We start from the raw sequence: 17,038 nt of genomic DNA on the forward strand, positions 1-17,038 counted from the left end.
ATGATACAACTAAAACGTATATATTATATTATAAGAATAAGAATATAAAACCTTGCTATATCATGTTATATATACTTTTCAAGCAAGGCAATTTTCTAGTCAAAATAGCTAGCATGTCTCCATGCACTTAAAGTTAACATGCCTGATTTGGTTCATGTATCTGGTTTGCGAAGAGAGAAAAGAAAATCAATTCATGATATGGTGAGGCGCATATGGAAAGAAAGAAAAGAACAGTGGAAAGTGTTTAGGAAGTCGTTACTTTGAAATAATAAATTCTTATTAGTTAGAGATGTATTATTAATCAGTAACAAACTAAATAAGTACCCATTAACATTTCTGGATTAGACGGGAAAATATTTGATCCCCAAAAACATAGAGGATCAAATTAAATTATCTTTTACAATTGCAAAATATCCTCATCTAAAGTTTTCTAACAAAATACAGATCAGTAGTAGGCTCACTTGGTGCAACAAAACTTCTTTTGGTTAATATCTTGGAACATATGGTCAAATTAGTTCTTCATATCTAAAGAAGAAAAAGTTTTATTTATGAATGCTCGTAATTAGTTCTCCATTACCAACTCCAAATGAATATTACGTGATCAATTCAAAGAGAAAATGTTATATAATCCAAGCATAAGAACTTAAGCCAAAGATAAATACCAAATCGATCCATGAAAGTCAATTTGACCAGCATCTTCATGTGAAAGATGGCCCACTTTTGAGATAGCGCACATATCCAACTACTATCTCAAATTAAAATTGTCCACATACATTTGCATGCTACGTGAAGCCAAATATAATCTAATTTCAAATCTCTCTGGCCGTCCTTTACTGCTTTAAAACAGATAATTAGTTGCTTTAATTTCTTTTATTAATTTTAGCTACTTGCAATTTTTATTTCTTTATCTAATTCATTGAATTTTTTTAGATTACTTAATTTATTTATTCTTTGATGACCACTTTTTCTTAGAATGCATGCATGATACTGAAAGGAATATATACAAAGAGTCCAGCTTTAGAAAACATCATGAGAAGAAAGATAAACTTAAATTAAAGGAAATGTGATAAAGATATAAAGAGGAGAAAATACTTTCATTTCTTTTTGCCCTAGGAAATACTTGCACGATACTTGCAACGTAAATTACTTGCAACGTAAATTATTGGTGGTTCTCCAAAGTTGGTGGTTTAATTTCCTTTGTATATTTTTGGTCTAAACTGTTAAGGAATCTTTCAATTTGTAGCTAATTCTTTCGGGTAAGCAATTAAAAATGTGGTTATAATTTAAAGCAAGTAGAAGAGGACCACATGATTTGCGTCCTAATGCCCATATAACATATATGTACTTTAGAGAGCTTTGCCTAATTTAATACCCAAAGTGAAATAAGAAACAAATCTATCTAACTAGACTCTAGATACTGTAGCTTTACCTGCCAAATACATAAATAATTGAGGGGAGTGACAGGTTACAATCAATTTTTTTGACAGTTTCAATCATAACTAAATATATAATTTGTTTTTATTTTATTGATAGTTAGTTCTTAAGGTACATAAACCTCCATTGGTTCAGGACGGTACAAGAATACTGCCTAATTTATGTTGTGATTTTATAGGATCTTTTCTGTTTGAGATTTCAGAAGCATATCATGAGTTATTTTACAACTTTTTGACTAATATATTATAATTTTTGTAAGGAAATTAAAAGGTTCATCCAACGAGAAAATTGTAGCAAACTAGTATTTCACCGCTATGTACTAGATGATTTTCATCAATTCCGGACATAGTCAAACAAATTTGATATGCAGCTTCATTTTTACCTCACAAAACACACCCGTGAAATTTCTCAAGAGTAAGATATTGTCATTGTAAAATAGCAACAATTTATTAATCTTTTCTAACGATACCATCATTTAGTTAAATAGTTCATTTAACTATTTCACCACTAGTCCACTACTTTCAACCACATTAATTAATACTAGTAATGTGTATTTTAAACTATACACATTATTGTATGATAGACCTTAATATTGCTAATCATTTTCTTTAGAAGTGTGTATGACTTAAAATATGACACTGATAGGTAAAAAAAATGACATTGATCATAATAAGGATGGTTTGTTTCAACTTTAAAAAAATAGATTTCGAGTTAAAAGAATTTAGAGACTTTTTTTTAGGGATTTTTAAAAAAATTTAAAGCTATTTCTGTTTGTTTACTATCATAAAAATCATTTTTTTAAGATTTGAAACTCTTACAATTTAGTACCTTGTATTTTAAAAAAAAATAGATTTTGAAAAAGCTACTTGAAATAGATTTTCATTTTGAGACTAAAAATGATTTTTTTAGCAAAATAGATTCTTTAAAAATCTAAAACAAACACAACAAAAATTTAAAAAATGATTTTTTAGTTAAAAAAAAAATAGTTTTTATTCAAAAAAATTCCAAAAAGAAAGGGCCCTAAAGCGGATTTGGAATTATTTAAAGCGGTTCAACAATGATCTATTGTCTAAATGTCTCCAGAGTCAATTATCTAGAGTTTATTTTATAATACTTCATGGAGACACTTTCACTGTTTTGAAAGATAGATGATTAATATAAGAAATTAAACTCAGTTTAATTTATTCACGATAGTGTACCAATGGTATATTAAAAATCATTAAACGAATAAAAAACTTGTTTTTTGTGATGTCTAGGGTTTGGTTTAATACACAAGGAGAAGCAGATAATTGGCTTCAATTTTTTTATTTTTTATTTTAGTGATTTGCAAGGTTCTTGGAAACTAGATGATCATTGTGTGATGGTTTGATGTTTATAATTTTTTTTTTATGAATTTAATGTTTTCCATGGAAAAATATACTCCCTCCGTTTCAAAATACATGTTTAATTTTTGAAATGTACATTATTCACTTTACTTACTTTGACCATATTTTTTAACTAATGCTTAAATACAAATATTAGCATGTAAGATGTTGTTTGATTTGTCTCGACAATTGCAAATATTTTCAAAATATTAAATTTTTATAAATTTTTGCTTTAGATAATTAAAGATATTCACGGTCAAAATTGTGCATTGACATATGTGAAATGGTGGACTTGGACATGTATTTTGAAACGGAGGGAGTATTTTATTAAATATATTAAAATGAAATCAATATTTTTTTGGTAACAAAAACAAATCAATATAATGATTTGTTATTGATTTAGGAATGTGCTTCCAAATCAATTAGTGATTTTATTAATGATATGACAACACATCATTAGATTAGATATATGTGTAAAACTCTCTTAAACAATCAATGTATATAAATGAAACTCATTAAAATTAGGAGAATGCTAACTATTGCCCATGTGGCATTAGATAAAGGGTAAAAATAAAAATATAGCATCGAAAAATGGTGAAAAGTGATAAATTTAACTTTTAAAAGTCAAAATGTTGTTGAAACAAATATAAACATATAGACAATGGTTAGCAAGACCCTTAAAATTATTAGTTTATAGAAGTAGTTTACAAAAATCACGAGTATTAAGAAAAATTGTTGGAGTAATAAAGTTGTCTCAAATGTGTGTGATTATTACTAAATTATCCTTAATTAAATATATATTTAATGTTAATTTGTTATATACCAAAACAAATTAGTAGTATTAATAAGAGGTATATTTAAAAAAAAGTGTAATTAATACATCTAAAAATTTGTATATAATCTTATATTTAAAACAAAACTTTCTTGTAAGCTACTCTATATCTCTTCAAAATATTTTTCTTGAGGCACTAAAATTTGATGATGATTGCAATACCGACCTGCCGCCAAATATGAGTGTACGTGCTATGTATATTTTGGTTTTTTTATTTTTATATTTTTTATATACAATAACCACAAATATATTAGACAAAGTGGGTTGAAGTTGAACATATATAACATTTTAATATTTAATATAAATTTATAAAAATTATTCTTAAATATTATTTATTTTCATAAATCAAATTTACATATGATTTTCCAAATATATAATTTACATATGATATTCCCATGAGCATAACTCAATCTATAGGAATATTGACATATAAAGTAGTCGAAGATTAAACCATAAACTTTTCACTTATTATTTTGAAATGTAAATTTCTAAATAAATAGACTATTTGTTAAAAAAATAATATATGTAATTTCTCAATTTCATGTGAGAGTACACACCTACCAATAACTATCCACTTTTTGTTTCAAAAAAAATAACTATCCACTTTTCGTTATTAAGTTTCAATTTTTAATTTTAAAACTAAGTATATTTTTTAAAAAAGTTCTTAGATATATCAAAAACTTACCAAACACATTTATAAGAATAATATTACTTTCTACTTTTTATAATGGAGTGCTTGCCATAGACCATTGACCTTGTGGACTTACATTATTAATATATTAGCTCCACAAAAGGATTATGGTCAATCCACTTGATTAATTAAATATAAACCTCAAGCTCCAAAAAGAAAGTCTATCCATAGTAGTGCCCTTATCAAAATTTGTCATCAATTATTTAGAGTAACTTTGTGCCTTGTCAACTCTAAGCAAAAAGATCAAAGTGGGTAAAATAATGCATTAATTAAGAAAACAGAGAAAACTAGAATGTAACGATATAAAAAATCGAATTTTAAACAACACTTTGAATATTGTCATAAAAATAAAAAAACACCACTTGTAAGAAAAAGCAGAAATATGAAATTGGAATAGACATGAAATTAATTAACTTACATACAAATATAAAATTAGGTGTTGGTCTTTCATCAAATAATGAGGCCATGGTCGCTGTCTAGTCAACCAGAAATTAAAGATGCATATATGGTAGTGGTATTGATGCCAATAAGTTACGGAAGGAATAGTAATCAATCTCTTCCCACACAAGTGGGATGCATTATTTTTCCCTCCAAAACAAAAGGTTATAGAGTTTAGTCGTTTCAAGTAACATCAGTGTACGAGAACGGAAAACAATTGTACAATCTTAGTTTGTCGTTGTCAGAGTTTATAGTAAAGTTTTTGTGGCTGAGCTCGGGTGTGGGGGCATGCGGCATGTCGACTCTCAATTTGTAAAATGCAAAAACCATCATGATGGTGAAGAGTGAAGACATCCAATCTCCTCATAAAAGTTGTAGCTCAATAATAGGTAATGGTTCAAAACAACTAACGCGTATGAATCAATATGAATTAAGGATATTCAGCGTTATTGATTATCGACGAATCAATAAACGGGTCAAGGAAAGGTCCATCGAGATGGCCACCTCGTCATGCCATATGGTGCAACACATGATTCGACTTCATGCACCACATCAAAATAAGTATCACCTTGCATTAGTGCGCAAGACATGATTCGACCTTCTACGATATATAAGGAACACCAACTTCCACCTCGTATATTATTAGAGCAACTATGCGCTCCACCACTTTAAAACATAACTAATTTTTGGATAGCTACATGGTTGTTCCTATATATAGGGACCTCATTTGAACCAGATATACACCCCCTCCTATCTTGTGTTAAGTTACACTAAAGACATCTTCATATATACTTGACTCGTTCCTACTTACAGAGGATTCACTTAAACTAGATAGGCTCCTTCGCCTATCTCGAGTTTGGTTATTTCGATACCCAGATTAACCTCATAACTAGTCGAATTAAACCTAAGGAGAAAAAATAGCAACCAACAAGGAGTCTCATGCCAAATCCATTACAATAGATACGAGGCCTCATCCCCAATATAATTACCTTATTGATTAACTCTCTGCTGCATGCTAGCACCCAATCTTATTTTGTTGTTGGAGTGTCATATGTAGCCCTCCGCCTGGAGAAGTAGGGCACAAACAATCACAATGATTCTACTCATCGGTGAGAGGAGGAAACCCCCTGCTTTAGAGGCACACCTCGTCTGTTCATAGAGGAACATATTAACGCCCACTGCAGGGCCTCGTTAAAACTATTACCTAAGGCTCAAGCAACTAGATTAGGGCTTGAACCAGGAGGTAAATCCCCTACAGAAAACTCCCAAAATAATGGACATTACCAAGACCCAACCAACAACAATGAAATAAATGGGTGTTGCATGTAACACCCAAGACTGACGAGGGTGGGGAGTGGTCGCCGGTGCACAAGGCACGACAATGAGCGGCTCCCGACAGCTTCCAAAGGAACCGAATCACACCAGAATGAGAGTGATCCTGAGGCCGTGCAGGTATGAGACTGCATCATTGAAGGAAGACTTATAAGAATTGTTTGGTACTACCTATATCAACAAGATGCATCTTCTTTTTGGTAGCTAATTCTATAAGAACTCCACAGTTAATCGTGCTTGACTTGGAGTAGTCTTTGGATTGGTGACCTACTGGGAAGTTTCCCGGTAAGCTTGCGAGTGAGGACAAAACATGCTGAAAAGACTCGTGTTGGTTTGTAGGGTCGGTCGACAATGATTAAAGTTGTCCGGGATGTTACGAGAAGTGTAATTCAAACATCTTTTAAAGAAGGGAGAGTAATTTACTCTAATAATAATAATAGGAAAATTGTGTTTGTCCAATAATTTTTAATGTAAGATTTCGCAAATAAAAATCATCATTTTTGAAAAATAATAAAATACTATTTTTTTTATAACATTTTTGATATACTACTCTAACTCACAAGTCGAGGCGCCAACTTGCATATAGTGATGAAAATGAAAAAATATGCCCACACTCCTTTTAGATTGGTGGGTGGTAGTGAGAAGAATGCTGACTCAAAACAAAATATATAAACTAAAAATATTAATAGATCCTTTTTTTTTTAACAAAGAGATCTAAAGTTCAAAAGAAAAAAAAAATTACAAAATCACGCTAACAGTCCTAAGCTTGCAGGCTTCGGATAAGTTGTTAAAGAGAAAATTCTTAAGTTCTTTAAATAGAACCTCAAAAATGCTCACATTATTCGAACTCCGGTTAAGACTAAGAAATTGAGTATATCTTAAAAAAAAAATTACTATATAATTTTCAATTAAATAAAAGATCAGTACAATATTTGCTTTCTCAATAAGGTACTTATTGACATTTTCTTATAAGAAAATAATCGATTAAAGCACAATGCGCAATAAATTGCATCCAAAAGAGTCAAATACAGTCCACACGTAAAGTGACTCCAAAAAAATGGGACATAGAAGGCACCAACCATCAAACCAACAAGTTTCCATTTTGCATTTAAATGTGAATTTTGCTTACTTTGCCTGCGACAAAATTATCGTAAGAGATCGAAATCGCTGAGATATTTTATGTTTTGAAGGGTCGCTGAGATACATATTTTTTTTTTTTTTTTTTTTATAACAACAACAATCAAACCTTATCCTAGAGTCGGCTAAATAAAAAATTATTTTTATATCTAAGACAATCTAATCATCTAGAATATAACTATTCTGCTTAAAGAGTACTCCGTCCGTTTTAAAATGAATGTCATTTAAGATTTTTATACACATATTAAGAAATATATTAATTAAAAGAAAGAGAGATGTTATTTTACCAAATTATCATAACTAACTATTGGTTTGTTTCATTGAAAAAATAAGGGTCTCGTTAACCAATATAGAAATAATTTACAAGTTTTATGTAGATAAAATTACTTTTTAAACTTTTAATATGTTGAATACATCATTCCCAAAATAAAATTTCCTTTTTAAACTTCTTAACAAGTGCCCCAATAACTTGTTAACATTTCTCAGAAAATAATACTTTGGAAGTAGTGTATATAGTATTAATTGAATAGTACAATGGAAAAGAAAAATTTATTATTGCATTGGAAACTGAGAGTGACATTCATTTTAAAATATTTTTTTTAGAGTTGAAAACACACTCATTTTAAAACAGAGGGAGTAGCATATTACTCTATCTATTTCAAAATACATGTCAAATTTTTGTAATGTGCACTATTCATTTGACTTACTTTGACTATACTTTTTAACTAGTCTATAAATACAAATATTAGCATGTAAGATGTTGTTTGATCTGTCTCGATAAATATTTTCAAAATATTAAATTTTTTTAATTTTTTTACTTTAGATAATTAAAGATATTAACAGTCAAAATTGTGCATTGACATAAGTGAAGTGGTTGACTTATACATGTATTTTGGAATAGAGGGAGTACTAAATTACTAATCATAATTGAGTCTAGTAGAGTGTTGGAGAAATATTTACATTTTGTGTTTGAAGACTTCTTGAAGTTATTTGCCTTGGATTTGAGTCTCATCAACTCAACGAATTATAAGATGTGATAGTTTAAATAAAGTTTATTTGATTTAATGGTCCCTCAAATAATTTTAAGTTTTTATTTTGGTCCCACAATTAAAAAAACGTACTTTTAGGTCCCTCACTTTTTCTTCCGTTTGCCAAATAAATCATTGGTTGTTAAGTTTAACCCCAAATGTCTATGGTAGACCAACCTTAAGAGTGGTCCACTATAAATCTTATTAAATTTTTTAATTTAAACCGTTTGATCTGTTTTTTGAAAAGATGACCATTGAATTATGGGTGTCTATTGTAACTTACGGTGTACCAACAACAACTAATTTTTTTCTTTCTTTCTTCATCTTCTACCTTACTAACCTTCATCATCTTCAACTCACATTCATTAACATTCATGGAAAAAACCGAAAAAAAATTCAGAAACAACAACTATCAACAACAACACACAATCTAATTAATCACCAAAATTCATATAATTAAACAACAACAACATTCAACATCCAAAAAAATCCAATTTCCCAGACTCCTTACATCCCAAACTCAAATCTGTCATCACCTCCATTCACTTAAAAAAAACAAAGGTTGCGGTTTCCCCAATTTCCAATTTCAAAATTCCCAATTTTAATCAATTGCTTTGATGGGTTCTTGGAATCTTTGCTTCTTTTTCTTCTCTTATTCCAGATTTAACAGTAACACCAAGAACATCATGATGATTCACCAACAACACCTTCTCTTCTTTGTCAATATCTCTTCTATCTTCTCTGTCGTTGACACCTTCAACAAAAAGCAAAAAGCAGCAAGAGTACGACGACGACCCCTACTTTTGCCTTTCCTCGCCTTGCCTCAATCAACTGACATGTCCATTGTTGCCGCCGCAAGAGTCTGATCACAGTTGACGGTGGTGACAAAGTTAGATCTGCTGCAATCACCGCGATTCTTAACAGATAAAAGTTGTCTTTTATGGTTCAGATAAAAATTGTGAACCAATTATCAATTTGTGGCTGACATTCAACAGAAAGGAAACACAACATGAAGCCTAGATCTACCGTCAATGCTTCGCATTTAGGGTTGAAAACTTTTCAACTTGAATGCGCCAAGAGTGGATGACGATAACGTCAGAGAGAAGCATGATTTATTTATTTTTTGCTACCTGTGTGTTTGTTGAGATGAATGAATATTGTTTGTTGAGTTGATGACAGTTATGGATGAATATTGTTTTTTCTGGTTTTTTCTTTTCTTTAATCCTATGAACATGATGAAGAACACAAGGGGAAGAAGTGTATTTTCTGGGTTTTTTTGCCACGTGGGTTCTGACTAACGGAATTTTAATTATTTGATGGAAAGAAATTATTTGGCAAACGGAGGAAAAAATGAGGGACTTAAACGTACGTTTTATTAATTGTGGGACCAAAATGAAAACTTGTAATTATTTAGGGGACCAATGGATCAAATAAGCCTTTAAATAATATGTATACTCTGTCTCTCAACTAATTTTTTTCTTCTCGAGAAATAGATAGCATTTTGAGGATGTTTTTAGGGCCAACCAAACTTGTTAAGAGGCTTAAAACAAATTTTTTAGGAAGGTTTTTTAATTTAAGGAAAAAGCGATGCAACACTTATAAAAAAAGTAAAATAATTATAAACAAACTTTGTCGAGTCTAAGGTTTGAACCTAAATATAAGTTTAAGAGGATTTGTCAAGGGAAAGTCAAGGGACGGAGAGAAACAATGGGTCAAATGCTTTAGGATCATAAGAGAGGAAAATGTTGCATCTCCAAAAAAAATCTTAAAAGCGTTAGGTATATGTGTCGTCTCTCTTATATATTAAACATTTTATTTATTCATAGACAATGTATGACTTAACCACTCATACTTAAAACTCGACATGATATGATTTGAATTTTTTTTCCAACTAGAGGTTCTGAACTCAAATAGAGCTCTGAATACATCAACATTAAAATCATTGGGGGAGAGTTTTGTATTCTATTGTGATCCTATAATTTGGCTAGAGGGTTTGATCTCTCCAAGTGGTTTGTTAACGCTCATCATTCACTTTCTCATGCAATGTAAAATTCTCTAACCCACACTTGACATAAATTAACAATAATATTCCCTCAAGTGCGAGTTCATTGATTATTTGGATTGCTCAACCTTCATGTGTTATTGTTTTCATGTACATACATTTGCACCACCATCAACACTAACATGAACGAGGCACACAACAACTTGACCACTATTATCATAAAAACTTTCGCTACAAGAAGTTGGTCCCCTTTGGTTAAATCATAGGCAATGATAGAACTTATGGGTCATGAAAAATCAAACAAGTAGTTTCGACATCACATTTTAAAAAAACAAAGCCCTAAAACATTAGATAAATTAAATAAGTATCTTAAAAATTAAATGCACCAATAAACTCCACCTACTTTTCTCAACGGATCTTACCTCATAAAATTCATAAGTTAGTTGTTGCTTTCTGTTATGAGTTACTAGTTTGTCAATATGTCAATTAATTTATTTATTTTTTCCTTTTTTTTTTTTTGTATTTTTCTTTTTCTTTCTTTCTTACACAGTATGTGTAAATAAATTAAGTTTTTTCTAAATTAACTCTACTCTTTATTTTCCAATTCACTCAATTGATTTCAATGAATCATTTTCTCTCTTACAAAAAAAAAGAAGAAGAAAAGCAAGTAGTAAAATTGGAACTGAGTTTGAATAAGAAAGAACAAAGTGCTACTGCTACTATAGACAAGGAAGTATATTATAGTATATATAATTGTTACTAAAAAGTAGGAAACTAGTGTCTTTCCATGTGCACAAGGCAATATCTATAAACAGCGCTGAATATCAATAGCCATCAATCTTTTCTTTGCTATCACACACTTGCCTGTCCATGTCCTGTGTCTATCAACAATGGCTACCATGGCTTTGTCCCTTGGATGACATTCATAATCCTCAACAGGACGTGCCCACATAACTCCAAAATGGGATACCAATTACCTTCCCCATCCTCTATAAGGCTTTAATGCTGTCTCTCTCTATCACTCTTCAATTCCATTTAGCTTCTATGCACGACCATTTGTGGGGGACCTAGCTAATAAGTTAAGGGTCGATTCATCCATTAAATATTATACTATTTGCTTATAATTATTTGTTATTTTCATTCTTGTCATTGTCTTATAAATCATCTCAATTTATTTTTTTTAATAATTACTATATGGATAATTTGTCAAGCAAGCTCGATATTGACTACTTATTAAAAGTTAACGGACACAAGATGTTAACAATTTGGACTAGAACTTTCTTTTCCATAAGCGAATGTTCAAATCTCTTGAGGCAATATCAAGTTGACTTACTAGCTAGTTAAGATAAGAGAGTTAACAACTAGAGATAATACTAAAAGTTCAGAGTTCAATCTCCACCTTGATATATATGTATATGTTAGAACAACAATTTGTAAAAAAAAAAAAAAAAAAAAAAAAAAAAAACGAAAAAAAGGGCAAACGGTGAAACACAATGTTTGGTTATAAAGTTCATTCAAGTATGCATGTATATATCTTCTACTACAAATCAGACGTTGTTCCATGTTATTGAAAGGAAAAAGGATTAGGGTTTGCACTATTACAACTAATATATAAATATTACAGTTCAAAATACAACAATACCCTTGAACCGTATATGATACTAATATTGCTCGCCCGTGCCCACTTGATATCGTCTTGGAGCAAGCCCAACAATATTTGATACTAACATTTGTCATTGAAAAAATTGTTCAAATTAAATTCACTAAAATATTCTTTTGATAGTAACCATCTTCAAGGAAATCTCTTAATATTTGCCACCAAACCTTGAAAGATTTATAAAGAATAGACACTTTAATTCAACTTAAAAGAAGGTTTTGTATGTTAAGTTAGAGCCAAAAAAAGCTCATAAATATAGGTCAAGAGCGGTTTGAAAATATCAAATATGTCACCTTCGTTTCCTCTACAATCATATCAAGAAAAAAAATATCTTTCGATTTTAATTTTTTAATGCACAATAAAGAAATACTACAACTACAATATTAAAAAAATAAAAAGGATAATTAGAAGATTATAGCACACACACGTGTATGGGTTAATTTTTTTAAAAGCCAAATAAACACATAAGATATGCTCAAGTGAAGTTGATTTCATGAACGCACTTGCTCCAACATAGTTCATCTGCGTTGTTAACTTGTTATCGGTTTGCAGTAATTTTTTTTTAATTGTGATAAAAAGTTACATTAATCTGTTATACCAAGTGAATCTCAAACACAAATCCACTTTTAAACCATTTCTCAAAATGTCCCTACTAAAAATATACAATTTCACCTAGAACCAAAAAAAATAAAAATCTAGAGAATATAACGCAAGTACAACCTCATATATTGTTGAGAAGCATGGTTGAACCCATGAAAGAGGAAAATAAAATAAGAGAAAGATTGATTTTGGGATTGATTGAATGAAGAAGTAGATATAATAATGAATGTAAAATTCGCAACCAACTTTAATTATTTATAACTAACTTTTAATCATTAATATAACTAACTTTTAATTATTTCAAAGTAACTATTTATAAACTTTTTATTTTTATTTTTAACATAATTGGATAGTTATCAATTATATATATGGATAATTCTGATATGCAAAAGAATTATCCATAGAAATAAAACAAGTTATCTCTTTGAGTATATCACTATATCTTAATTGGTAGGAAAAATGCACTAAAATATTCGGGTTGGAGTTGGAACCCTACCGTTAAAAAAAAGAGGAAATTAAGCAAATAAGTAAGGTGGTAAGAGTCGTGAATCCACCGCTCACCACAAAATGAATTTTCTCCAAGAGTTTGTTCATTATAGATTGGTGGACACTATCCAATACAAATAAATTTCCGTAAAAATTAAAACAAAGACCAATAATGGAAAAAGTGAATAGCAAGTTAAGTTCAAGAAAGAATTACGTAGAATACATAAAATTAAATTCTTTTGGGGGTGAATAAAAGTTTCTGCAGTAAGATGATCAACTGTGTCGTTCAAATTCATATACCGGATGACTAATAAAATCCATTGAATAATATTAATATTTTAGAAGTATTATTATGATTGCAAACATGACAGTATATTACAGAGGCCAACTGAAACCACCTGCAAGATTATTTTGAGGGAAACCCTATCTCATGTTACAAGGACAGAAACAGAAACAGAAACAACAGAAACCAGCTACAAGATTATGCAGAGGCCCTATGGTCTTCTGAAGGCACAACAGAACACATGGGCCAAACATCAGTAACATGTGGAATGTTTTGTATTTTGAAGTAGCTAGCAAAGACAAAATCAAATATTATATAGAGGAATTTGAAGGATATATTCCAGACAAGTAGAAGTAGGAAGTAAAATAAGAAAGAAAATATAATAATATAATGGCTAAACAATCATAGGTACAAAAAATTCCACCAAAATGGTAGAGACAACTTCTACAAAATAGGTAGCTGCAAAGCCCAAAGCTAATAAATAATACTCCCTCCCGATTGAATTTAAAAATATTTTATTTGATAAGAGACGATATTTATTCAAAACTAAATATTATAGCCCATTTGAAATACTCATACTCCAGTTTAGTATAAAGCAAACCCTAAACGATGTTTTGTAATACTCTTAAATATGAAAAAAAGTTTCATTAACAAAATTTAATGTTTTGTAATAGAAGCGCTAATACATTGATGATCAAAGTTTCTTTCATGTTTAGGATTGAGGAATATTCAAGATTAAGTATAGGAGACACTTAACTTAACCTAGCATTGGTCATCCCAAACATAAGAGGTTTCGGTCACAATCGGTTACTACTGTCTACTAGCAGCAATTCCCAGCCGAAACCGAAGGCCTCTACCCCACACCCATGTACAATTTTGAAGCCACAACTAAATCCACAAATCCACCACGTGGTCTTCTTTTACATGTCTGAGGTGGACCTCCATAAATAAATAACATACCCCTCCTGAAAAATCAAATAATCATTATTTTATATTTTTTATTTTATTTGGTCTCTTAATCATTATTATTATTATTATTAAATAAAAAATTGACACTTTCTCTTTCTTTCACCTCCCCCCACCTCCTCTCTATTTAAACTCAATTGTCCCTTCCTTATTCTCCCCCTCCCCTCCCAACCCAAAATCTCTTTTTCTTTCTCTTTTCTACATGATCATTTCATTTCTTTATACTCTTTGAGAAACAACCAAAATCTCCATGATCATGTCACCTTCTTCACTAGCTCTTAATTCTAGCACTTGTGCTACTCATAATAAACCTCAATTACCACACTCTTTCTCCCTCTTTTCCTCTTCATCATCATCTATTGATTTGGGCTTATACAAAAAGTCCACAGTTAAATTGAAGAAGAAGCCCAATAGAAAAGCACTTGAATGTGCTCTCCACTCTCCCTCAGTATTCGATTTCCCAAAACAACCCTACAATCAACCCTTAATTACCAAAGAAAATGCCCCTCAAACTCAAACAATCACCACAAACAAACCACAGTGGAACCCATTACAAAAAGCCGCAGCAATGGCACTAAACATGTTCGAAAGCGCGTTGCTCTCACGCGAGCTTCAACATCCACTTCCAAAAACCTCGGACCCAAGCATTCAAATCGCCGGAAACTTTGCTCCAGTGCCGGAGCAACCGGTAGTTCATTCTCTCCCCGTCACCGGCACAATCCCCAACTGCGTAAACGGAGTTTACGTCCGTAACGGCGCCAACCCAATGTTCGAGCCAGTTTCCGGTCACCACCTATTCGACGGTGATGGTATGGTTCATGCAGTCACCATCAATGACGGTGCAGCAAGCTATGCATGCCGCTTCACCGAAACAGAGAGACTCGTTCAAGAGCGAGAGTTAGGCAGAGCAATGTTCCCAAAGGCCATCGGAGAACTCCACGGTCACTCCGGCATAGCTAGGCTTCTTCTCTTCTACGCTAGAAGTCTTTGCGGTATCGTTGATCACCGGCGTGGCTCCGGCGTTGCAAACGCCGGATTAGTCTACTTCAACGGTAAACTCCTCGCCATGTCAGAAGATGATCTTCCTTATGAACTCCAAATCACTCCCGTCGGTGATCTTACCACCGTTGGTCGCTATAGCTTCCTTGATCAGCTTCATTCCACTATGATCGCACACCCGAAAATCGACCCGGTCTCCGGCGAACTCTTTGCATTGAGCTATGAAGTAGCTAGACCTTATCTCAAATATTTTCATTTTACTTGTGATGGAAAGAAATCAGCTGACGTTGAAATCCGTCTTGAAGTTCCCACAATGACGCATGATTTCGCGATCACCGAGAATTTTGTAGTAATACCTGATCATCAAGTGGTGTTCAAGCTTGAAGAAATGATCAGAGGTGGTTCTCCGGTGATATTCGACGGTGCGAAGAAATCAAGATTCGGTGTTCTTCCAAAATATGCAAAAGATGCTTCAAACATTATTTGGGTGGAATCACCAGACACGTTCTGTTTTCATTTGTGGAATGCATGGGAAGAACCAGAAACAGAGGAAATTGTTGTTATTGGTTCATGCATGACACCACCAGATTCAATCTTCAACGAAAGCGAAGAAAATTTAAAGAGTGTTTTATCAGAGATAAGGTTGAACCTTAAAACAGGTGAATCAACACGCCGATCACTGGTTGCTGATATGAATTTAGAAGCTGGTATGGTGAACAGGAACCGGCTCGGTAGAAAAACCAGGTTCGCTTATTTAGCTTTTGCTGAACCGTGGCCCAAGGTTTCAGGGTTCGCCAAGGTGGACCTTGTAAGTGGGGAAGTAAAGATGCACAAGTATGGTGATGGAAAGTACGGTGGTGAACCGTTTTTCTTACCAACAAGGGGGTGTGAAAATGAAGACGGGGGGTACATTATGGCTTTTGTCCATGATGAAGAGAAGTGTATATCAGAATTGCAGATAGTAAACGCTGTGGACTTGAAAGTGGAAGCTACCGTTAAGTTACCTTCTAGAGTGCCGTATGGTTTTCATGGAACTTTTGTGGAAGCTAAGGATTTGACATTACAATACCTTGGGTGAAAAAGGTAGAAATAAAAAAGAAAATGAGAAAACCAGAGGGATTGGTCAGATTGATACAGGTCCCCGGGTTCTCCTGCACAAAGATTTTGTTGGTAGTATGAATTATTAGTTAGTTAGTTCAGTTAAGTTTTGTTGTAGATGTAGTGATTGTGTGCGTGTGCACATATTTCATTAGGAATCAGCTTGTAGCTTTGTAGTACTGTGTAGTAAGTAGATGAAGCTCAGTTGCTTTCTGTTTGTTTCTACTTTTTTTTCTTCATGTATTTAATTTATTTTCCAGTAAATACCTTTTCTGTTTCAATTTTGGTTCTTTCTGCATATATATGAATCATGCTTACGCTTTTTTGTCTTCAACTATAAACGATAACATTGTCTTCATTTGGAATGCATATAGTAATATACCTTCCCTCGTGTTTCGGTAAATATGTTTCTGTAACAATTTTTTACAGATATTATTGAATAGTAAGTGTAAATTGCATGACACCAGTGAATTAATTACAGCTTTTTTGGTAATTTAGATTTGATTCTCTATAAGTTGAATGAATATGCCCAACACTTTGTCGATCACCATGAGTCCATGACCCTGGGAGTGGAGATCTACATCTACTCCATTTTTTTTTTTTTTTTTTTTTTTTAAGGAACATCTACATTACTTTTAAGGTTTTTTCTAAATTACCTTTGAAGAATGGTGAGTAATTTACCCACAAACCA

The 17,038-nt window shown here is 31.9% G+C and overlaps 1 protein-coding gene across 1 annotated transcript; it reads left to right on the plus strand.

The window, feature by feature from the left end:
- The first annotated feature begins 14,410 nt into the window (after window positions 1-14,410).
- On the plus strand, window positions 14,411-16,628 carry LOC120577706 (9-cis-epoxycarotenoid dioxygenase NCED2, chloroplastic). Its single transcript, XM_039829505.1, has one exon. It carries the CDS (start codon window positions 14,501-14,503, stop codon window positions 16,325-16,327), a length of 1,827 nt encoding a protein of 608 aa, XP_039685439.1. The 5' UTR covers window positions 14,411-14,500; the 3' UTR covers window positions 16,328-16,628.
- Window positions 16,629-17,038: the final 410 nt, after the last annotated feature.

The sequence above is a fragment of the Medicago truncatula genome, chromosome 8 (genome assembly GCF_003473485.1).
Source record: "Medicago truncatula cultivar Jemalong A17 chromosome 8, MtrunA17r5.0-ANR, whole genome shotgun sequence".
NCBI classification, from domain to species: domain Eukaryota; kingdom Viridiplantae; phylum Streptophyta; class Magnoliopsida; order Fabales; family Fabaceae; genus Medicago; species Medicago truncatula.

Excerpts from the sequence above, each read along its gene's own strand:
- LOC120577706 (XM_039829505.1), top strand. The coding sequence starts at position 14,501 with ATGATCATGTCACCTTCTTCACTAGCTCTTAATTCTAGCACTTGTGCT.